Source organism: Cyprinodon tularosa, unplaced genomic scaffold, assembly GCF_016077235.1.
Source record: "Cyprinodon tularosa strain WSP-4 unplaced genomic scaffold, ASM1607723v1 ctg5, whole genome shotgun sequence".
NCBI classification, from domain to species: Eukaryota; Metazoa; Chordata; class Actinopteri; order Cyprinodontiformes; family Cyprinodontidae; genus Cyprinodon; species Cyprinodon tularosa.
The window spans coordinates 3,949,909-3,975,508 of NW_024039229.1; the positions used below are offsets into that span (position 1 = coordinate 3,949,909).

A 25,600-nucleotide genomic window follows, 5' to 3' on the forward strand; every position below is an offset into this window, starting at 1 on the left:
TCCCTAGAAATTCCAGACCGACGGTGCAGAAGCATACCAGCAAAACTGGTTCATGACCAGACGCAAGCGACATTTGATGTGTGCGGCTGCAGAAGTATAATCTGCCCTTAAAGGTTCTCGCTGAAGAAACATATCTTTTCACTATTATTATTCCTCCCCATTTTCAAGGACGTAACACTTGTGCACTATAGCTCACCTGCCTCTCTCCCCCTACTTTCTGCTCCTGTGTGCTCACAGAACTACAGCTCAACTCATGCCCACTTTCAATGGAGAAAATAAAAAAAAGCAATTACTGTTCAACTCAAAATGTTAACTGGTTTGTATCTATATATATATATATTATATCATTAGGAACATATAAAAATCACACACACAGTAGACCAAGTGTCTTAGGCCCCGTCCACACGAAGTCAAAACGAACACGAAACGCTAATATTTTCCAGAACGTTTGTCGTAAAGACGGAGACGTAAAATAAATGTGATCGTCCACACGAATGCATGAAAACGCTGCAAAATGTATGCCAGGCCTGTAAGTGGCGCTGTGGTGCCAAAGCAAAAATAGGCGACGAAATGTTGGGCATGCGCACTAATATTTATACATGGTTGCCCTGCGGGTCCATTTTCGTGGTTCAGTCAAATTCAGGTGCTGAACTATGTGGTCGATATTGCTCTGTTCTTCCTGGAGATATTCCAGAAGAAGAAGATTCTGTTGTAAGCCCGACAGCAGGGTGAGTAGCATGAGCAGCAACCATTCAACACAGTACGGCGCCATTGTTGTTGTGATACTGTGTCGCGCATGCGTGTTTAGAGGCGACGCTATGACGCATGCGTGTAAGAAAAAAATGCGGTTAGAGCTTAAAGATGGAAACGCGAAAACGGCGTTTCAAAATCTTCCCACTCTGAAGGCTTAATAAAAAAAAGATCGTTTACAGACCCCCGAAACGCCGGCTTCGTGTGGATGAGAGGCTGGTTTGGTGAAAAATTTGTGCGTTTAGGCCAGGGTTTGGCTTTGTGTGGACGGGGCCTAAATCATAGGTTTCTACAGGCAGGTTAACCGCATTAGTAGATTCAAAACCTGAAATTAGGGCTTTTAGTTTCAGTATGCCACCCCAAGTTTTTTAGTCGCCCCATCTGGCGTTCCCTATGAAATATTTCTGGTGACACTGAATGATATGCAAGTGTAAATAATAAGGGAGTGTCCAGCCATCATTCTAATGAATAAGGAGATGAGGTTATATCTCAGAGATCATAAATGGTCTATCCTTATATAGCACTTTTATCAAGTCCCATAGAAGATTTACAGGCAGAGCTATAAATAAATCAGGAAGCTAACTTACAACCCTGGCCCAGTTAGACCAGTTCTGTTGGGAGAAATGGGACAAATTTTCTGCAAATTGCTGTGAGAAGCTTGTTAACAGAAGCCCAAAACAATTAAAAAGAGATACAGTTTATTTGAAAGTGTATAAAATACTGATTAATGTATATAAAGTTATATATTTCAAGAAGAAGAAAAATGTTTATTCACTGTACTTCTTTCACTCGGCAAAAATATGATTATTTTGACAATGCAAACTGACCCGAGACTGAAAACAGTTAATAAATTAGAGAAAAACAAGGTTTTATATGTGGGTTAGAAGGTGTGTGTCTGGTGAATGTTCTAAAGAAAGCAGTTGAATCCCCAGTCGGCCTCAGCAGAAGGCTGCTCACACTGAACCTGGTTCTGCTGGATATTTCTTCCTGTAAAAAGCTAGTTTTTCCTTCCAACTTTCGCTATATGCATGCCTGGTGTGAGGGATTGCTTAAGAGTCAATGACAAAATGTAAGTTAATAGTGTCACTGCAAATTCCAGCAGGAGCATGTCCTGCGAGTCAAAGATTAAATGCAATCTGCTGGTCTTCCTTGATGGAAACCTTTAGCTTTCTGACTGGATAATCTGATTTAATTATCTCTGTAAAGCACCTTGTAATGATGATGTTTTAAATTTATGTTTTATAGATGAACTGAATTGAAAAACTACATGAAAACTGTGTAAATTGAGTTTTTTTTTTGTAAACTCAAAACCAATTTTTTTTTTTTTTTTTTTTTTTTTTTGTGAGTCATCCAGGTCATAGTCGTTCTGTAAAAGTTCAAAAAAATATATATCTTATGGACTTGGTTTCCAAGATTGAAGAAACGTCTTCAAATCTTGGAAACCAAGTCCAGTAGATTTTTTTTTTACTTTAATCTTTACTTCTATATGAAATTAAAGTATTTTGCTCCAAATTTGTTTTTTGGATTTCATATTTTTTTTGTAATTATTCTGACTTTTAATCTTTCAGGCCACTGAAAAAACTTTAAAAAAGATTAACTGATTTTAAAATTTTATTTCAGTATAATGTGAGAAAAGGGTCAGAATTCTGACTTTAATCTCAGAATTTTGGCTCTTAATGTAGATGGGCACCATAAAGGAAGAGATCTCCAAGAGATGTGGGAGACTTCAGCTTCACTGACAAGGACGTGAGTCGTTTGGGAGGGCCAGTAACACATCGGTGGGAAATGATGGAATTAGGGGACTTTTTACATGCCTGAGGGGTCCCTGGTGATGCTATTTTATTAATCGAAGAGCAGAAGGTGATTAAAACAAGGGAGCTAATTTAGTCTCTAAAACAGACATGGCAACGGCTTGATACTAACATGTTTGTTAGCTGTCAGAATTCAGTCAGAATTCTGAGAAAAAAGTCAGAATTTTGTGGTTAAAGTCAGAACACTGAGAAAAAAGTTAGAAATCTGAGAAAAAAGTCAGAATTCTGATTTTTTTTACTTATATGATACTGAAATAAAATTTTAAAATCAGTTAATTTTTTTTCTTTCTTTTAGTAATCTTCCTTCTTATAATTTATCTAAAAAAATATGCCCAACGTTTTTATTCGCGTGACAAACCATAGACGATCTTTGTTCGGTGGGCGTTCGATTCCTCGCTCCCTCCCTCCCTGTGTGGGTCAGCGTGGGCGGCCCCGTGTGGCAGGAGGATAGTGAAACACGACACCCCGGCCCTTTATGGAAGAGGAGGCGGGGAGGGGGGGGAGCTGGAGGGAACACGAAGTGACTGAGTGGAAATAAGGGAGAAAAAGAGGGGGCTCAGAGACAGAAGTGAGTTGGCTTCACTACTTTTGTTCCTCCCCGAAGCGCGGCTGTAGTCAGGAGGAAGATGCTGCTGCTGCCGCGGTGGACTCCAAAATGCGACACCGCAGTGGAAATTTAAACTCGCCACATTCCGTTGCTCCAGAGGCGGCCAACGGCTGCTCGGACTGACTCCTCCAAACTTTCACCATTCACCGGAGAGGACGGGATTTCTCCAACCCGCTCCACACACTCCCGGATAACTTACTAGGGGGAAGAAGAAAAAAAACAATAAACGAGTTTCTAAGCAAACGCAGATGATATAAAACTCCGCTCGGAGTTTTTTCAGCTCTTTCTGGTCAGAAGCAGACCGGGTGGAAGAGAGAGCGGAGCCGCTGCTAACAGCTAACAGCTACCGCCTGAAGTTACCCGTCGACGGGGAAAAAGTGACGGAAGGAGACGCCGACCGCTTGGACCAAGATGAAAACCCCGGGAGAGACGGGTGAGTGGGACATTTTCACGGTTTTCACGCAACTTTTACACACTTTAATGATTGTTGCTCTGTTGAAAACAGCGGCGGCAGCAGCTAGCCTGTTAGCCGTCCGCTCCGGGGGAAAGTGTGGCTGAATGATGGCGCTGCGCAGGATCCATCCGATTCTCACTCTGCTTTTTAAAGTTTGAACCGCTTTCAGCTCAGACCCACTTTACCTCAAACTGCTGCGCTTCTTTTCGCATCAAATGTTTTAGATATTTACAATAAGCGCAGCTGATTTCCTGGAATCACGGTTTAACCATCTGTGTTTACATCAGCGAGGCCATAAATCAGATTTAAACTAAAATGTGTTCATTAATTAGCCAGATTGAGTTTATACTGAAACAGCCATTTAAACACGGCCTTGATCACACCCACGCGTGTGTGGAAATGAGGTGAAAAGTTAAGACTAATAATCTGAAGTTCCTTTTTTTAACAGGAAGGGAAAATATTCTCCATACAAGCATGAAGCATTAAGAGGATTTAAGAGTTTTATTATCCAGCTTTAAGTTTGCATTAGGGATACATGTAATGTTGATTTCCTCTTTAATCCTTTATAGGAACTCCTTGAAATACCTTGAAAAATCAAATGTTCAACCAATAGTGTTATTGGAATCCAGGATAAGACATTATTACCTTCAAAACATTCATAAAATGGATATTTTGATGGTAAAACTTAATGTCAATGTAATAACAAGATAAGCCAACTTGCCTGAACATATTAAGAAAAACAACAAAAGTGCTTTTATAAGAAATTCATAAAAAATTTCTGGTACAACATAACCTTAGAGGCATTAATACTGATACTGGCACTTAGATTTTTTAGTTTATAAACCTGCATATTAATGTAAACTAGGCTTTTTAACTTTTCAATTAGCTTTTTACCTTTTTTTTCTTGACTTCGTAACTTTTTTCTTCAACTTAATTTACAGTAGGTAATAAATAATTCAAGGGCTCATCTAATTGGTCAAATGCCAAAATAAGATGTACAGCCAGGTAGCAGGATCTTTGATGAATGGCTGGATATAGATCTTTTGCTTCTAGATCTAACTAAGGGACGGGGGAGGAATCCATTTGTAAGGGGTATGCAATGGATCAAAAATGCTAACTTGCTCTATAAGGGGTTAAACTCCTCCAGCATAGCATGAGAGAAACCTGAACACATTATTGGTTTATTACAAATGATTAGAAGCTCATATAATTTAACTGCGCTTAGAAAATAGGACTTAAATGATCTAATGCCACAATAATAAAGTAAATACTTCAGAAGTAAGGTGCTGAACGTTGTTAAGGATTTAGGATTCATAACTTCCTGTGATTATGGATGGATAGGGTTGGGAATTGATAAGATTTTCACGATTTCAACTCTCTTATCGATTTGGTTTAATCACAAGCGTTACTGTATAAGTTAGAAAATCCGTTAACAAAACAGTGTTGAGAAGGAAAGTAAAGAGGATTTAAAGTGATTATCCAGCAGCTCCCACTTTACAAAAGGACAAACCTTATGTTGGAGATTTTGCTTTAAACTGTTGAAAGCTTATAATGACTGAAGTCCTGAAATCAATCAAAAGGTATGAATAGAAATAGAAATTCGTCCTTCTCTACAGAGTCTGAGCTATAAGAAAAATGCTCCATGTGGGGATTTTACGGCTAGTTTGATTTATAAAGGTTTGCTAATACTTGGAAAAGATTTGTATCTGTATGAAAATGTGCTTATAGAGATGCACCGATCAATCAGGTCATTTCCGTTCTATCAACTCAGATTGGTGAACAGCATGTCAAATATTATAAACTGTTTTTATTTATTTTCTTCTCCTTTGTCCTCTCATTACGTCTCTGAGTAAAAATCAGCCTTTAAAGGCCTTCCTATGCTGATAGATTTGGCTCAGTTTGACTCTTTGGTCGTTTACATCATATTTTCTAACTGTTTTGTGCTCATAAACCATTTTGTTCCTGTACACATCCCTGCTCTTCATTGGTTTATCATTCTTTCCATTTATTTTGGCTCTTCTCTCACCCAAAACACTAACTAGTTTGCACATTAAGTATTTTACCACATCAGAATAGTTTACAATATCGCTTTAAGGTAAAGAAACTTAACCATATTCCTATTGATCTTTGATTGAACCGTTCGTGTTGCATCAGTTCCGTGGTTGTGACTAATCAGAGCTTATTCACTGTAACCCTGCAGACTTGTGAAATCAAAGTGTGTTGTAAAGCAGGAAGTAGAAAGAGCTTTATTTTATTTCCTAACTTTACACTTTTCGGTGTAGAAACTAAAGAGGAAAACCTGGAATGTGTGATGGTAGCATTAGAGCAGAGGGAGAGGAAAAAAACAATGGCTGTATGCCCCTCATTTCCACAAACCCACCATGGAAAAAGATGTTTGTTTACAAAGCTCAGGATGAATCTGACTTCCAGAAAGACGAGCTTTGTTTAAAACACCTTTCACCTGAAATCCAAGCCCTGAAAACTCTGCCCTTACAGTTTAACATTCCTCTCATTTTTCAGTGACACCGCAGCTTTTGCTGAAATGATTATAATTTTCCCCCTATTGTGCATTTAGGCGCTCTTAAATTCAGTTTAGTCAGGAGCGCTTTGTGGTGATCTGGGTCGGGCAGAGATCCAGCGGCCCATAATAGACGTTTAAAGAGGGGAATGCCTCTCCGCAACACAACGTCGTAATTACAGATGCGGCTTTTCCGTCTCCCTGCAGCCGAGGACGACTTTTATGGATGAAGCGAATCGAAGCGAAGTCTTTGCATGAAGGATATCTTTCTGGAGCGAAAACTTTCCAGAAACGGAGCAGGCGTGTAGGTTTCTGAATAACCTCCTTATTCACGCCTTTCCATCAGTGGCTGCTTTATTTTTAGAGAACGACTCAGACCAGCGTGTCATTGTTGCCCGTTTCTGACTCCTGAACATTGTATTCCCTCCTAATGACTTCCAGCACCCAGAGGGCTGAGGATTACTGAGGCCGTCTCTCACTTCCGTTCGGTTTTAAGTCACACGTTTGCCCGTTTGCCGCTAACTGGAGCTGCACATGTGCGTTTTTGAGCAGTGTTGTGGTCAGGTTTTTATTGGTTTAATGTTCAACATTAATGATGCCCTTTGCACCAACTTCCTTTTAGTTTTTTGGTATTTAAGAAAAGGTGGGATCATGGCTCTTACTTTTCAGGTTTTATGTGAGGAGAGTAGAAAATTCTGCCCTGTATCCCTGCTTAGATATAAATATCTCCATTAAACAAAACAAATATGGGTCAGCCTGCACTGTCTTCCTATCAGGAAGTCAGGAGTCTGGCTCCGCCAGCACCAGCTCCAATTTTCCACTGGTGTTCCTCCTTATATCAACAACACTCCACATGTGAGACGTCACAGCTGTGGACGGCCAGCCGCTGCCTCGGTGGCGTGTTGCGTGTGTGTTGCACTGAAAGGGGCCATACATGAGCAGCAGGCTGGCGTAGCCACTGCTAATGACTTGTGAGTGTGATTGTGTGCTCAGACGCTCGTACGTCTGTCACAGCGTGGCTTCACCTGGCATTGATGTGGTCACAACAAAGTGAGTGTTTTTACTGTCACGCTTCAGGAAGACCGTTTGGTTGCGGGTAGATGACTCGTAGATAATTACAGGAAGAAGAAAGGGACGTCTGTATGCAGATTGGGCCCGTTCTGCTAACTCAGGTTTAAAGCCCATCTGATGACCCACATACCGACTGTTTCCTCACCATCACATTTACTACATGTAATGCAAATGATATTTTTAAAATATGTCTATCTAAAAAAAGTATTTACACCCCTGTTAGCGGCTAGTTTACAACCACAGATGACTTTTTTTCTTTTATTTGGATTTTATTGGACTGACACATCACGGAGGGTAGCTGGGAAGCCGAATCCAAAGACGGTTGTTTATGAAGCATTTGGGAGTAAAACCAGAAAAGTGAAGTGCAGAGGTATTCAACCCCCCCCTGGAGGGTTAGTTTGGGTTTCCAAAGAAGCCCAAAGTAAGCAGCTTTCAGTGCAGGTAGAGCTGGGTGTGTCTCTGAACATTCAGGTGTTTTATTTTCCCTAGCAGTTTTAGCTCAGTCTGGTGTGATGGAGAGTGTCTGTGAAGATCAGTTTGTGAGTCTTGCAGCTGAATCTTACTTTGACTAGGCCTTTTTAACATGTATATATGATTTGATCTAAGCTATGCCTTGATGCATTCTTTATTTTTTCGTTTTAAATCTGCCTTCTTTCCATAAGTGGAGGCTATTTATGTTTCGTATGTTTGCTCAGACCAGTCAGGTGAGGTAATATCGAATCATAAAGCAGGTCACTTTTTTTTCTCCAACAGCTGGGGAATCGTGACAGAACTGAAAAAATGCAGCGCATGTTCTTCCCCTCACCCGGAGAAAAACTCAGAAAGCCAGTCACAGATTGTACTTTCTTCAGGTTTTCCTCCCATTATGTGCTTACCGTGAGCGATTAGTTCTACAAAGGTCGACCTGATCACATTCCTGATTGCTAGCGAGCCAAGCCCGGGCAAGCAGAGCCTGGAAAAACCACAGCGGAGTGACGTCAGCAGCTCCCTGATGTGCTGTCAGGCCACAGCCCGGGTCAGCGCCATTATGATCATCTCCCCATGTTACAGTGGGCCTCTTTTCCAGGAAGTGTGTTTGCATGGCGGCTCGTTGACCCGCACCGGCAACAGGTTGCTCGAAGTGGGGCGATGCTGGCTAAACAAAATCTCACTACAGGAAAGTCTGGCACTCAGAGCCATCAACACCTGCAGCTTTATTTATTAAACAAGCGTATAAAGTCAGGTTTCATAAAAAGCCAAGTTTGATCAACATCCATCTAGGAAATATAGTTATTTTAATGCTTTTATAAAAAACAAGGGTGCATATTGTGTTTTCTTGATCAGCAGTGCATAAATTTTCCATTTCTACTATGAAAACAAACTTTATATATTATTAATGCAAAATATTGAATAAAAAGAAAATACTCTAAAGAATTTAGACTGTTATTCCTTTTAAAACACCCTAAAAAAGAGAGGGCATATAAGGAGCTGTAATTGAACCGTTGTTGCAGAAAAATGTCTTAAACTCTCATCTGAAATGTTTTATTACTATATTAGTCAATCCTTGTTTTTCCTTGGTAATCTTTAGGTTATTTGGACAAAATGTGGACTCTGTTCACTCTGTTATGTCTTTGTTTTCAACATCTGAGGGGGGAAATGTACATTTATTACTATAAAACACTTACCTGAAGCTAATTTGAGGAAATGATAGAAATAAAATAAAGTTAGAGCAATAAAGGGTTAAATGGGTGGATTTAAATGTAGGCAGAAGGTCCAGAGAAAGAAGCAGTAAAATGCAAATTTTGAACAAAGGGCCCAGAGTGACTCTTTATCAGGTTCCAACTGAGACTGGCTACCAATCAGATTCCTCAGGATGGGGGGATCTTTGGGGCCCTGGAGGCCCTAGACCTGGTTCACAAACAAAGGTTTAGCAAAAAGTTGTTCCAGATATAGGAGACAGTTTTTTTTTCTCTTAGCATTTTCAAACAGACACAGTTGTCTTTTTTTATGTAAGAAACAAATAAAAAGTCATTTTTTGAGCTAACTGTAGTGAGCATAAAGAGGTAGAGGAGGGTTTCAGCATCTTATTATAGCCAGAATAAATTCTGCATGCAAACAACACAGCTTGAAAGGACTGGAAAGATGTGAGGTTTCTTTCAAACTTTGGTTTAGTTTTCTACCATTAACCTTTGGTCATTTTACAGCTTTGATTGAGGTGAAAAAAGGGGAAAAGTCTGAGCAATGATTTCTCATCTGCCTTTCAGTCATAGAGGGATTTTAAGGTAGCGCTGGTGCCTGTTTTCCTTACAAGAACTTTTCTCAGGATCAGGGATTTTTTAGCTGCACAAACCAATCAGAAAATGACGGCTCCACAAAGGCAACTTGTAGAGACAGTTGACCTTCGTGATACCAGGAGGAAGGTTGATCGGCTAGAGGGCGGCACAGATCCTCATCACTATTTCCGCGTGTTTAGGTTTCAATAATTACCTGCTAATATATTCCAATTTTTGTGGACTTTTTTTCCTCTTTATCTAAGCAGCAGATGGTCACACCAACGAGCCAAAACGCCAAAGAAACCAGGCAGATATTACCGGAGATACTTTCATCCCAGTATTTTTTTAAATCCACGCATGCTCAGTTGGTATTTCCAGGTGCTTTTTGTTTTTTTCCTGTGGTGTGCTTTTAGCTTTCAGCGTAACTGATGGTTTTGGCTAATCTGAAGCGTGTCTACAGGAGTACTCATCCGCTGTTTTTTATCTGCGGTAGCTTTAGTCAGCTGAGGACACAGAAGTAAACCACAAGCTGCAGAGCCTGACTGAACATTGTGTTTCCGTTTACATCCATCTGATAAAATTCAGGTTTCAGCTCTGAATGCTTTATCAACTTTATCCTGCAGATCTCAGTGGAAATTATCATCACCTGTGGCTAAAATGCTCTCTTTGATCCTGCAGGATGCCTTTCATTTCTTTACTTCTTATCACAACTTTGGAGACTTTGCACATTATTAGATGTCTAATTTAAACACTTTATGACAGTATTGTTTGTATGCCAAAGGTCTGTCCTCATTAAATGTTCTTTAAAACATTTTTTTTGAAGGAATGAAAGTTTTTTTTTTTCTTCTGTTAAAAACATTAAATGATGGCTAAAGATCTTTTTTAATAAAAGGAACCACATACTTGCGTTTAAATTTTGGAGCTTAGAGTTGTAAAATTTCCTCTCGGTAAATCTGAAACTTAAATTTCCAGAATCTTAATCAAATGATTTCTTTTTAGATTCATGAGAAAATGAGATCACTAGTGGATTGTGTTTTCAGCGAGCTGTGATGTTCCCAGATTTTACACGCTTCACTTCATGTTTTAACATCTATCTAAACAGGAAGACTCTGACTGCCTTGCCTAAGGGAACAGAAACGGTTGCCGTGTAGCTGCCTGATTGAAAGCGTTATCTCTCCTGCTGTCAGATGAAACCTTTATTAAGGATTTAATTTTGCACAACAAAGGTTAGCGACTGGGACAAAAGGTCATCAGGTACATTCTTTAAGTGCAGGAATGCGCTCATCATGCTCAGGATCTCTGTCAGCTGGAGCTGCTGCCTCAGTCCTGTCTGTGAGTATTTATGACCGAGTTAATCTCCTTCACCTCGGTGACATTTGACCTCCAGCAGGCCCAATAAAACAGCAGAACCAGTCGAGTGGAACCGACATCTCGCTTCGGCGAGCAGATAAGAAGGGGTTCTGCAGAGGGACAGATCTTTGTGAAACACCTGACAGGATGCCCAGCTTCCCGCTTCAGTCCTCTGACTTTTCTGTTTCTGCACGGTTAGTCATTGACGGCCAGTGTCTGCATGAAAGACGTTGGTTTAGTGCAGCGATTCCTCAGGCCTCCTCTGGGGATGTTGCCTCAAACCAAGGCTAAGGTGAAGAGGCTGGTTGATGTTGTCTGCAGCTGATCTGGCTCAAAGTATCCCGACTTTAGGAGTGTTTTGGCTTTTATTAGTGGTTTGTTTGATGATTTGCTTCCACTTCTGTTTCATTAGCATTTAGACCTATGCCTCCGGCGCCTTAGCGCTGGGTGTTTTCTGAACAGCCCCAGTGTTACACCTTTAACAGGTAGAAGATGCATTAACCCCCAAAATAAGTCCAGATTCAAGACTTTCATTCTTTGTACTGTATCCCATGCAATCCAATCATCCACCACGACATGACAAAGAGTGAAAAGAAAAAAACTAAAACACTGAATATTTGCGCACACGCCGTACCACGGCTGCACAACTACAGGCACCGCAGGCATGGATGGACTGGGAATCCAGGGCCGTTGGCCAGCCTCATTTGTTACTCAGATAGGTTAATCATCTCGTTATCTCAAGAAATCGATAGCTGTTTTCTTGTGATGATGAGATAATTGATGGTTAAACCATGATAATGAGATAGTTATGTCATTTTCTCAAGAAGACAAAGGAAAAATAAAGTTGAGTACGACCGCTCTCGGCTTCTGTACTGAAGGCATTTCTTTGTGCGTCTTGCGATTTGCTTCCAGATTTAACTTGCTTCGACTAGGGATGCACGATATAATCGGCCCCCTCTCGGTATCGGCCTGTATCAGCCTTAAAACTGAATATCGGCCACCCCATCGATATTTAACCCGATATTTGATCAGCTTCTAAAGTCTAAAAAAAAAAGAAAAAAATACTACTTCTTCTTCTTCCTCAAAAACTTCTTTTTTTACAGACTTAAAAACTTCTAAAGACGAGGGAAAAAATATTGATACATTAAAATATCACAATATGCTGATATATTGCCATTTAAAAACACCATATCAATCTCTTTTACTAATGAAATATTGCTATGTGTCATCGTTATGCTACGAAATCTCCCCAAAATTTACAAAATTTTGCCATATTTTTATATGTTGATATATTGACGCGGTATCGATCTATTTTACTAACAAAATCTCACAAGAATTTGCAAAATTTCACGAGATTTTGCAAGTAAAATAGATCGATACCGCGTTTTTAAAAATCGATTTGATATCAGCATATGAAAATATATTTGAGTGAATTATTTTTCAAAGTGTCAGAAATGGATAACAAAACTGCTATTTTCAATGACTACTTATTTTTGTCCAGCTTTAACATCAGTATCGATATCGGTTATCGGCTACATGAGTTCTAAAATATCGGCATATCGGATATCGGCCAAAATCCCAATATCGTGCATCCCTAGCTTCGACGCTTAGACCTCGGGTGGCGCGGATTCTTGGTTTCCTTTTCAGTTTCTTTTTAAACCTCCTTCAATCCCATCACATCAATGTTTAAAAAAACAACAATTTATATAGATGGGGAATATACACATGTCTGGTGTAGAGGATCTGCCTCCTAAAATCCACCAGCAGCACCTCCTCCACGTTCATCAGGAGGTGGTTCACCTAGAGACCGAGCCGTCCTCCCCTGTGGCTGTTGCAGTCCTCAGAGGACCTTGGTGGACGGTAGTCTGGGGAGATGATGGACAGGTCTGCAGCATAGAGGGCGAGGAGGAAGCTCCCCTCAGGACCCCCGTGCCGCTGCCTGTCAGTGTCCTCGCACACAAAGAGGCTGACCTCCTTTAAAATGCTGAGTAATGATGTTCTCCTAACGTAACACACCTGTGTGTAAATTCAGCCATCTTTACAAAGTAAACATGGCTGTCCTCATTTATTGCAAACTTTAAACTTTATTCTAGGTGTTTAGAGAAAAGTTTTCCTTTTATTTAGCTCAGATGAATGAAGCATATTGATCAGATATGTTTGATTAAATCAGCTGAAGAATACTTTTCTGCTGAATCTGTTGTTTTAGGCTCATTTATTGGTTCTCTGAGGTCCTGTAAAGTAGTCCCACTATTCCTGTTGATGCCAAATCCACCATCTGTTTGTAAGGTTAGCTTTAACAAATATGAGCGGTAGGCCGGAGCCAGCGAAGTTATGTAGAAGTATTTAAAGTGACCCACTGTGGGTGGCAGCTTCTATTAATTCGCAATAAAATGGGAGTTTTGACATGACTTCCATCCATTCATCAGCAGGGCTTTACTTCACCGGTGGAAAGTCTTTGGTAACGAAAACAAATCCTCCTCATTTAGAGAGCCGTCTAAGATTGATGCAAAATGGCCTGGAAGACCACCTGAAGAGGTGTGGAGGGCAGAGCTGCCAACCGGCTGCACAGGCTGGGTCTGCGGTTGTTTGGACTGGGTTGATCCAGACCAGACCTTCCTGCTCCCCTGTTGGCTTTGCACCTGCATTTTAAAGCTCACACTGCTTTATAGAAAATGTCTCATGTCCAGCTGTCAAAAAAACTGCATTCATTCATATTTGATGATAATCTCACAAATAAGCTTTACTGCAAAGAATTTAGTAGAAAAACTGGTGGAAATGTTGTAGTTTTTGCTCTTTGATAAAAATAAAAAAAAAGCAGAACTGTATGAATGTCCTTTGGGACACGCATTGATCCAGGGAGGCTTTCATTGGGTTGGAGTTTTTCCCAAAAGAAGTTTTCAAGTGTGGACAGAGACACTTTGTCTCCACCTCTCAGCATCAGTAGTCTTTTGATTTGCAGGCCACCCTTCTTTAATCCAGCCCTGATGCTGAACCAGAAACCTAGTTTTCATATTCAAACACAGAGACAGAACCCAGGTACACGCCGTAAATATTAACTATTTTTTTTACACAATGCTTCTTTCTTTCTACTTACATTAAATGTCTGATATTCTGCGTGTAAAACATCTAAAGAACAGCCTGTTCAAAGAGTTCAGTTTAACAAGATGGATTATATAACTGCTACCTGGAGCTTGTTAGCTAGCTGTCAGAGCTGAAGAGCCCTGAAGGGCGCTGCTTTTGACTGTTTATGACAGCTTGCTGGTTTCACTGAATCCAGTGAGCCGTGAAACGGATCCTTCTGCTCAACTTAAACTCATTTAACAACAGGATAATGTTTGTCTAAATCTAAAAGAAGGTTTTGTTGCTGCACATGGAGTCCGTGTATTTGTTTTTGGGACATTTCTGCCTTTCTAACCGTGTTTTTACACCTGAGTTGTTGGTGTTTTAAACAAAGTCTGGGTCTTTTTCCTGTTGCCATCAGAGACTGTTTAGAGGAGGTGGTCTTTCTGGTTTCAAAACCACATTAAAGTGGTTTTGAAATTATCTGAATGATATCAGATGTTGACTGGACATAAATGAAAAGGTATGTGTTGTGTTCCAGTTAATAAACTAAAATGTCAACAAAGCGTCTTGTTTGCAAAAGACATCCTCCAAAATCTGTTGCGCTAAAAAAATACGAAATTCTCCATGTTGTGAATGTCTGCTTCCTCCATTGAGTCGGTTACTCCGGTCCCAGATGCATCAGACCAAAGTGTGGCATGAATGTTCTGCGTTAAATTTTTGGGTTTGGACTGGTGGGAAAAAATTACAAGTTAAGACTCATCAACCGATTCGGACCAAAGCAAAAGACCCGTAGGTGTGAGAACGTCCTTAGAGCTTCAGATTGCGGACCTGCTTGCTGGGAATAGAGCAACCAAGTGATGATTTGCATCCAGCAGAGCCCCGTGTGTTTGTTCCACTTATTGCTCCGTTGGGAACCCGAAAGCTTTGTCTCTCTCTCAGGGCTATCACGGCCGGCCTTGGGAATCAGTAGGTGGCGTGTTTATTGTGACTCTGCTTGAGGATGTCGTCCTGCCGACCTCTCAGACACATACTTTAAAGAACTGGCTGGAAATAAAAACTATTGGACTTACAATAAAAAGCTGCAATGCATCTATGCTCCAAGCAGGAAGTGAGGAAGGAGCTTTAAATGCTATGATAAAACATCGGCAGCATTGTTTCATAGAAATGATCAAACATTTGCTGATCTTTGAACCCATAATCTAGCATTCGTTCTTCAGTTAGGACTTTTGTTTTAAAACAAAGACTGCACAATGCAGCAACACATTTCCGGGTTGTTGATCTGCACAGAATTGTTTATTTAAAGGGCCTGTAATGCAAAATCAGATTTTATGAAGTTTTAACTGTAACCGTAAAGCTATTCTCTTATCAACATTCATCTCCTAAGTGGTATTTTGCTCATAGGTTTTGCTGTCTGAGCAGTAGCCATTCCGGACTTATGAAAAATAGCAGATGGAGAATATCTAGGAAGGGTAGTCTCCTAAAGGAAACAGCTACCTAAACCGCGCTGCGTCTGCATTCTAAACAAACGCCCAGTTTTTTTGACCAGGAAGGGGTGATGCAAGGCAGAATGCGATTCAGCTCATATAAAATGAGGCTTTTAGCTTCTGATCTGCGCAGAAGCACAACTTTTCTGTTTAAGATCCTGTCTAATGCGTGAAACATTTATCTATAACTATACATTAATGGATGCTAGCACTTTACTTTTCTTTTTTGCTGCTGATGTGATTAAATAAAAGTTTCAGAGATGAAGCACAAAATTAGATGTCTAGAAGATTCTTGCAGTTAAACTAATGTCTAAATGCTAAAAGGTTTAGCATTTACACTACCGTTCAAAAGTTTGGGGTCACATTGAAATGTCCTTATTTTTGAAGGAAAAGTGCTGTAATTTCAATGAAGATAACTTTAAACTAGTCTTAACTTTAAAGAAATACACTCTATACATTGCCAATGTGGTAAATAACTATTCTAGCTGCAAATGTCTGGTTTTTGGCGCAATGTCTACATAGGTGTATAGAGGCCCATTTCCAGCAACAATCACTCCAGTGTTCTAATGGTACAATGTGTTTGCTCATTGGCTCAGAAGGCTAATTAATGATTAGAAAACCCTTGTGCAATCATGTTCACACATCTGAAAACAGTTTAGCTCGTTACAGAAGCTACAAAACTGACCTTCCTTTGAGCAGATTGAGTTTCTGGAGCATCACATTTGTGGGTTCAATTAAACGCCCAAAATGGTCGGAAAAAAGAGAACTTTCATCTGAAACTCGACAGTCTATTCTTGTTCTTAGAAATGAAGGCTATTCCATGCGAGAAATTGCTAAGAAATTGAAGATTTCCTACAACGGTGTGTACTACTCCTTTCGGAGTGTGTGTGTGTGTGTATATATATATATATATATATATATATATATATATATATATATATATATATATATATATAGCTGTATCTAGGGCTGCAACAACAAATCGATAAAAATCTACTTTTAAAAGCGTTGGCAACAAATTTAATCATCGATTAGTTGTGTCACGCGATTAATGCGTCATCCGCCGCCGCCGTCATTCGGGGGAAGAAAAAAAAATATGGCGGAGCGAGTTAGCGCCGCAGTTGCAGTGTTGCCAACTCAGCGACTTTTCAGACCCCTCCAGCGACTATTTTTCAAAAAAGCGACTAGCGACAAATCTGGCGACTTTTTACGGTGTCACTGGCGGCTTTTGCCTGCCGTGGGGCGCCTCCCCCATCCCAACGCCTTTCTCCCTCTCCCACAGGAATCCCTCTCAGCGCTGCAGTCAGAGCCGCAGGATGTTTACCCTCAGCGTCCAGACTGCAAATGAAGCGCGCATGCGCCGGGATTGACGGCGCAAATTGATCACAATAATTAAAATACCCTGCGCTTTGTAAAGTGAAAAAAGTCGTAACATGCAACTTTTGTAAAAACAAATGAACATGGCACGGAAGCACCTCTGTTATGACGCAGCACCTGAAAAGAAAACACGTTGGAGCCTTCAATGGCAGTGAAGAGAGCAGATCAGCAGGATGAGTAACCATGTTTGTTTGGTTTTAAAGTGGGGAAACGTAACGTTAGTTTCTCAGGTAGCTCATCTGATGCTTTCCTTACCTTGTTAGTAGGTTACAGACAGTGATAAGGTTGGCTACTTATTTTACTTTTAATTTCATTTGAATTAGCTTAAGCAGCGTTTATATTTTCTTTATAAATAAATTAACTTGCAAATTATGAGGGCAAGGCTTTTAAAGTTTAAATCTTCTGGCAAAGATAAAGTAAAGAAGATCCTGCAATTTATGGAAGTAAAGCAGAATAAAATCCAGCAAGATCAGTAATATGTCAATTAATTATCTGCCACATCCCCATGTAAATATCTGTCTTTGGAGGATGTGTTTTTTTACCACCCCTAGTTCTCTCATTTTTATTCCAAATACAATTTATAATTTGAATCACAGGGCTATTTTTATCTCTATGGTTCAGTGTTTTCTCAAGCAGCAACTTTAACTGCTGTACTTTCCTGTCTTAAAAGGCAGAACTCTTCTAGTCTAAAAAAAACTCATTTGTTGAAATGGGGGGCCTGTTGTTTGAACCCCGTAGGGGCTTTAAAAACAAAAATGCCTGTCTCTTTTTGCGCTTTATGAAACAAAGTAGCCTATATTTTGTGGATGTACAGCTACATTTCTCATGTAAGTTTGCGTAGTTTTTACACAAACATTTATTTTTCATATTGCACCAGTACAGTTAATGAGCAACCTGTACTTGTGTGCTTGTTTGTTCTGTCTAAAATGTTTATTTTGGAATAAAGAGCTTAATATAAAAACATTTTTTTGTCCGATTCATCGATTAATTGAAAAAATAATCGGCCGATTCATCGATTTTTAAAATAATCGTTAGTTGCAGCCCTAGCTGTATCACCTCTTAGTGTTGGTGTTGTTACAGAGCAAAGAGTAAAAACTATTTACAGACTCTATTACAATCAGTCTTTGTTTTTCCTTGATCTGAAATCACTAGGTGTAAAACTCCCCCCTCTGGTTTAGTTAGTGATATATGAAGCATTACTGCTGAACACAATGACAGATATTTGTTTTCTGCAAAGACATGAGATGTATATTTTAGATGGAGAAAAATAAGTTAATGAAAACACAACAGGTTGTAATTGAACACAGACACTCAAGCAGCATCCCAACACTTGGGGTATATTGTTAATAATGGTCTCAGTATAACTCTGTGTAGTACAGATATATGGTGAAAACGAGTATCACCACAAAGTGTTGTAATAAGAAGGAAAGTTAATCTTTGAGCGATAAGCTTTGTTTTTTTCTGCACATTATCACCTGCAGAACTCAAACTGACCCGATCTTAGCCCAGAGCTTTTATCATGATAAAGAAAAATCAAAAACCAAAGGTTCATTACTAATTAAACAGCATCTAAAATGCTGGAGTTGTTCGGTTGAAAAGGAAAACTTTTTATGTTTGTTCATATGACCCGTTTTCTTTCTCTGCAGTCCGTGTGAAGCCAGAGTCGGTGACAGTGATGAATGAGCGGGAATCTGTTTTACCGGAACATAAAATCCGTTAATCTCTCAGACTCCCACTTATTCTCCTCGCCCACTCTGAGCACGCTCGCTTTATTGGGGCCATGGACCCCCCACACGCCATGAAAACGCCTCATATCTGTCTTGCATTAAACACGCACACACACTCTTTTAATTTTCTCACTGCAGCCCGTGAGCGCGTTGCGCTCGTTTGGGCTGCCATCTCCCTGCGGTGACGCCGTCCTGCCTCCATCTTTAATGTTTTTACAAACGGAGCGAGCCACTTTGTCTGCAGACTGGAAGATCCAGATTTAATGTAATAGAGGAATTAAGACTGTGGCGGGCGACTTCTCCTCTGAGGAAAGGCTGACTAACGCTCCCAGACGTCATACATGTTGAAAGTTCTGCGTTAGCTTTTTTTTTTTTTTTTTTTTTCAGACACATTTCTCCAGAGCGAATCACTGTCGCTGTGATTGTTCTGCTCGTCTCAGATGGCAGATCTGATGAGTCCGTGCTGCAGAGTGGCAGCCCAGAACCACAGCCGCCTGGCACTATAACAAACATCCATGTCACAGAGCTGTAGAAAAAGCTTGAGAGTGACGGCCGTCTGCTGATGAGGTGCCTTTGTTTAGAGAGGGCTTGAAGGTTGTTACTCAGGAATGTTTCGAAGCCCAGATGGATCCAATCAAGCAAACTTCCCACAAACACAGGCTGATTTTGTTAATCAGACATAAAGAACGGGTATCAGAGATGATTAACGGCACTTTAACCCCCCGCACCTTTAGAACAGGGCCTTGCCTTCTCCCAGAGCCTGCTGGGTCTGGGCTTTGACTGGACCAGAGTCTAAGCATCGCTCCTTTCCTCCTCTAAATTAGTGTTTCCCAACCTTTTTTTGATTTATTTTCGTATAATTAGTACCCCTCTAAGTCAAAAGTATTGACGATTGTCAAAAAGTTGAATGTAGAATAATTAAATCAAGACAATTTAGAGACTGATCTCTGTGAGAAGCAGAATGGAGGGAAGCAGAAGATCTTTTGTGCTTGCCGCCACTAGACAGTTTAAGGCCTCTTGGAAAAACTGAGTTTTGGTTTTGTTTTGTTTTTATCTGATTGTGTTTTTTTTTATCCTATCTTATATGTTTTTATTGGGCAGGTTAAAGTATCCATCTCTTTCTTTTAATTTGAGCATTTTTTTTGATAATTTTATGCTTTCCATCTTAAAAAAAAACCCATTATGTTGCCTGGAAGTTGGCAACGAATCGAAATAAATACAAAATAAAATATTAGCTTCTCTGAGTAACTCTCTTATAGTCAAATTTAAATTTGGTTCAAATTGGAACCAAATACGGAAAAAAATCAGACTGACTTAATTAGTTTTACTTTGTTTTCATCATGATGATCAGGCTTGCTTTGATGTGCTCCAATAGCTTGGTGTGGGAAAACTTTCTATCTAAGGAAAACCAATTAATTGCATCGATTCATTGACTCGAACACAACCCCTCACACTAAGCATGCTTGTAGCGACAGAGGAGAGGAAAAACTCCCTTTTAACAGGAAGAAACCTCCAGCAGAACCAGGCTCAGAGTGAGCGGCCATCTGCTGAGGCCGACTGGGGTTCAAGGAGACAGAAGCAGAGAAAAAAAAAAAAAAAAAAAGCAGCTGTTAAAGGCCGCCCCGTCCAGGAAACACACAGCCACGGTCGTCTTAGCTAGGGCTAAAACGATTGTGATTAATTGATTGTTAAAATAATAGTCCACTGATTTTGGAAACAAATTGTCTCCTGACTGAAGTTAGAACAGAACTCTATTTAGAATATGAACCTTTTCCATGTAATCGTATAAGTGTGCCATAAATGTTTTTGTTTAAAACTAAAATATGTTTGTTAGGAGTGTCCCGAGGCACTTTTTAATCTCCACTACAGTACAGTTATTGCAGCTTTGATTATTGACCCTTTATGATACCAGCAATAGTCATATATTCTGTTATTACTTCTATTACTTACATATAAGATTGAGGGTAACTTTGTTAAAGCACTTTAAAAACCCTTGAATCAAAGTTAATCAGTACCAGATTTGAATATTGTCTGTTATGAGTTAGGCACCATGTATTAATAAGTCGTTAAGATGGGTCTGAAGCTTTTGTGACTACAGATGAATTAACATAGCATTACAGCTACGTTCAAACCCCAGGGCTGCTTCATCCTGCCTCTGTCACATCGCTGAACCGCTCGTATGCAGTCGTCTTAATCAACACTGGAGCCGTTTAGTCTGTCGGAAAACGCGCTGAAAGGAAAACTGCCTCATTGGAAAGAAGTAAAATGAGAAGATGACATTTGATTGGCAGAGAGAAAGAAAGTGACTCATTCATGTAACCCTTTGTATTCAGAGCTATAGATCTACTCAGAGCTGCGGTGACACGTGTACGTGTGGTTTAGTGCATGTATGCATGCACACTAGTGTTCACATGGCTAAATCTGATACTAAAGTCACTAAATAACCAGCCCTGGGTTTGCTACTGTATATGCTAGTGTGTGTGTTGGAGTAAAATGAAAGTAGTCTGCTGAACAAACCACAACACAGAAGCCAGATTTCAGATTTAAAAGCAGATATCGTTTTCCTCAGATAAACCACCGCTCTGCAGATTAATCCAGACACACTGTGGCCTCCTAATGACACATGTTGTAATAGTTATGCTAAATATTTATGTGAAGCAATAAAGGATGAGTACTTGTTAAATTTGATCTTTGCATTAATGCTTTTTTGGGTAATGTGGTTGATTTTTTTTTTTTCCGCTTTTTTATGCCCTTTGCCAATTTATACTTGACACATTTTGCCTTCTTTTTATTTGTGTCCCATAAAATTTCACGTTTTTACTTTTTTCTTTTAGAAAAATATTTTCATGAACTATAGAGCTAGCGAATCAGATGCTATATAGAGGTTTTGATCCTTTTTTTAAGTTTATCAACAGAAAGTAATTAAATTTCTGTAGAAATTAAAATGCAATAGATTTAATACAAGCAAATTAAATATTTGGCCACTGTGACCGTCTCCAACTGCCACTGTTGTAAACCATGTGAATGTTTTCAGTGGATGAGATGTGAAAGTTCACAGAAAGTACTTTGGAAAAGAAAAGCAAAGAGGGATCCTTATCACAATATTTAGTATTAGTTTTAGGGGAGTAAATCACATCCATCATGGCGATTTGATTCAGTATCGATTTCCTGACCCAACGATTCGATTATTTTTGATACTCAAGAATACATCAGTGCAATCAGTGCAATGCAATACCTCGGCTCCAGACGTCCCCGCCCCCTCCACAGACGCTCCGCTGCACCTCTCCCAATTTCTACCTGACCGCAGACAGGAGGCAGGCTTGTTTTGTTTTTATGACCGAAATTGCGGAAAACAAGTCGTGAAGTTTGACCCGCTAGAAGAGCGAGGTGCGCGAGAACGCTGGGACCATTTTTCCACCTGGATCTCCGCTCTTTTTGGCCCTCATGTCCCTCCGTCGTCGGACTAAACTCGCCCCCACTTCCTCGCCGCCTTGGCCGTATCTAGACCCACAGCGTGTAGCACAGACCACGCTTCAATATTGAGTATAATTTAAAAATGTCTGTGTCAAGCTCACTGCGACACACTGCTGTAATAGTATAACCAGGAAGAGAGGTAGGAGGTCAAAATAGGTTTAGGGAGAATTACGCCCAGGAGCAAATGGATAAAAATAGACTGGAGGAAATTAAAAATATGAATCGATTCTCTTGCGGACGTGTCGATGCATTGGATTGTGGCTGTTGAATCCATGCATCGATACAAAACAATTATTATTTACACCCCTATTAGTGTCAAAAAAGCGTGTTTTGTTTTTTTTATCCTGATATTGCAGAAAGAGAGAGCATAACAGCCGCAAAAAAGGTAATGGCATGGCATGTACTTATATAGCGCCTTTATTCAAGTTAGAAGACTTGACCAAAGCGCTTTACACTACATTCATTCACCCGTTCACACACACACACACACACACACTGATGGTGGCAAGCTACATTGTAGCCACAGCTGCCCTGGGGCTCACTGACAGAAGTGGGACTGCCGTACACTGGCGCCACCGGGCCCTCTGACCACCATCAGTAGACAATGCAGGTGAAGTGTCTTGCCCAAGGACACAACGACACTGAAAGTCGGAGTCGGGGCTTGAACCGTCAATCCTTCGATTTCAGGGCAAACTCCTACATCCAACACCACTGTCGCCCCAAAAGGTACAAAAAGCCACAAAAATAATTAAACAACAAGATAAAGTCGTTGGCAAGCAGAGTTTGCATGATTGACATTCGGCAGCAATTTGTTTTTACGTTATGTCACCTTGATAGACGGCTCCTTCGGGTTTAATTTAAACTGTTATTAATGTGGACTGGATGTGTGGCCGTATATTAACTGCACACCAGCTTAAAGTTTAGGGCATTTCAAAAGCCTTATTAATGCAGTGAAGTTAAACTTATTAGTATGACACAAAACAAACACAGGGCTCGATGTTAACCATCGCCCGATCTCCCGGGGCAAGTCGTTTTTATTGTTGGGAGAGAACAAATTTGACAACGTTTGAGGTCGGGAAGTTCGGTCTGGCATTGCTCAACAGTAGCGCGAGTATGCTCGCACAATATCTGGCGGGCCAATCAAAATTGTCAGGGCGGGCTATATACGATGATGGACAGATGATCAACCGTAACGTAATCGACCACGTCACCAAAGCGCGCTTTGGTGACAACAACAATGGCTGCCGCTGGAGAGGTGAGGTGTGTAGATTCTGCTATTAGGTCTGTTCTAGAAGATATCGACAACAAATTAATTTTCAAAGAGGAACAGAGAAACGTGATCAAGGCTCATCTTCTTATTCTAGGCGTGCAACTGCACGCTTTGATTTTTGTTGACGACAACTATGCGTCGCTTAACATACGTCACGCACTCCGTTGCTCTTATTGGTTGTAGGTCTATCCAATTGAGTGCAGAGGCATTTTTTTTCCTGGTTCGTTCGAAACACGCTCCATAATCACAGCTCTATGGAGCAGCATCAGACTCATATTCTGACTAGAATTGAGTAGGACTACGCCAGGCTACTGTCCACCCAGCGGTAATTTTGATGTAGTTACCAAAACAACAAACAAGCTAGAAAGCGCTATCATATGGCAGTCTTCTGTACAGTGATGCAGGTCATACATTAAAAAATGTTCATTAAATTTTTTTCTCTTAGACATTGGAGAGGTGCATTAAGATGTTATAGAGCTAAACATGTTAGATTGGTGACCTGTTATGTTATTATTATTGTCTTGTTGCTATATTTATTTTGTCAGGGAAAACTAATCCTGAGTCGGTTAAAAGTCAGGGAATTCTGAAATGATGTCAGACTGTGGAAACCCTGTATAAAATAACTATGTAAAATGATTCTTTAGAAAAGTCACATTATATTAATAATATTTTCTTGTATAAACATCCCGTGACTCTAAAATAAAAGTTATTCATTTGTGACATTGACTTCTGTCTTGTGATTTATCTTAAGTTTTTAACCTATCTTTTGGATTTTTAACATTACAGTTTATATTTTTCCAAGCACACAACAGTTTAAAGCAAAGTTTAGTTTGAAAAGAATGTGCAGGAAGGATTGAAAAGCATGTTAACACGGTAATGTAGGCTTGAGTTCATTATCTGACGCATGCAGATACACACCAGGAAGCTGGAAACTTAAAAAATACTGAATTACAAAAAACATTTAAAAAATAAACATGTTTCATTGATTATATATACAAAAATTAATATTAGGAACTACAGGTGCTGGTCATAAAATTAGAATATCATGAAAAAGTAGATTGATTTCAGTAATTCCATTTAAAAAGTGAAACTTGTATATTATATTCATACATTACATACAAACTCATATATTTCAGATGTTTATTTGGTTTAATTTTGATGATTACAAATGACAACAAATGAAAATCTCAAATTCATCATATCAGAAAATTAGAATATTGTGAAAAGGTTCAAAATTGATGGCCCCTGGTGCCACACTCTAATCAGCTAATTAACTCAAACCACCTGCAAAAGCCTTTAAATGGTCTTTCAGTCTAGTTCTATAGGCTACACAATCATGGGGAAGACTGCTGACTTGACAGTTGTCCAAAAGACGACCATCGACACCTTGCACAAGGAGGGCAAGACACAAAAGGTCATCGCTAAAGAGGCTGGCTGTTCACAGAGCTCAGTGTCCAAGCACATTAATAGAGAGGCGAAGGGAAGGAAAAGATGTGGTCGAAAAAAGTGTACAAGCAAGAGAGATAACCGCACCCTGGAGAGGATTGTGAAACAAAACCCCTTCAAAAATGTGGGGGAGATTCACAAAGAGTGGACTGCAGCTGGAGTGAGTGCTTCAAGAACCACCACACACAGACGTATGAAAGACATGGGTTTCTGCTGTCGCATTCCTTGTGTCAAGCCACTCTTGAATCACAGACAGCGTCAGAAGCGTCTTGCCTGGGCTAAAGAGAAACAGGACTGGACTGCTGGTGAGTGGTCCAAAGTCATGTTCTCTGATGAAAGTAAATTTTGCATTTCCTTTGGAAATCAAGGTCCCAGAGTCTGGAGGAAAAGAAGAGAGGCACTTCATCCACGTTGCTTGAAGTCCAGTGTAAAGTTTCCACAGTCAGTGATGGTTTGGGGTGCCATGTCATCTGCTGGTGTTGGTCCATTGTGTTTTCTGAGGTCCAGGGTCAACGCAGCCACATACCAGGAAGTTTTAGAGCACTTCATGCTTCCTGCAGCTGACCAACTTTTTGGAGATGCAGATTTCATTTTCCAACAGGACTTGGCACCTGCACACAGTGCCAAAGCTACCAGTACCTGGTTGAAGGACCATGGTATCCCTGTTCTTAATTGGCCAGCAAACTCTCCTGACCTTAACCCCATAGAAAATCTATGGGGTATTGTGAAGAAGAAGATGCAATACACCAGACCCAACAATTCAGAAGAGCTAAAAGCCACTATTAGAGCAACCTGGGCTATCATAACACCTGAGCAGTGCCACAGACTGATCGACTCCATGCCACGCCGCATTGCTGCAGTAATACAGGCCAAAGGAGGCCCAACTAAATACTGAGTGCTGTACATGCTCATACTTTTCATGTTCATACTTTTCAGTTGGCCAACA

The 25,600-nt window shown here is 40.2% G+C and overlaps 1 protein-coding gene across 1 annotated transcript in view; it reads left to right on the forward strand.

Annotated features, from left to right (window-relative positions):
• Positions 1-3,047: 3,047 nt before the first annotated feature.
• The window catches only part of erf (Ets2 repressor factor), a 64,666-nt gene continuing 42,113 nt past the window's right edge, over positions 3,048-25,600 (forward strand). The window contains exon 1 of the mRNA XM_038302792.1: positions 3,048-3,601. Within this exon, the coding sequence (XP_038158720.1) occupies positions 3,580-3,601 (22 nt within the window). The 5' untranslated portion in view covers positions 3,048-3,579. The remainder of the gene's footprint in view (positions 3,602-25,600) is intronic.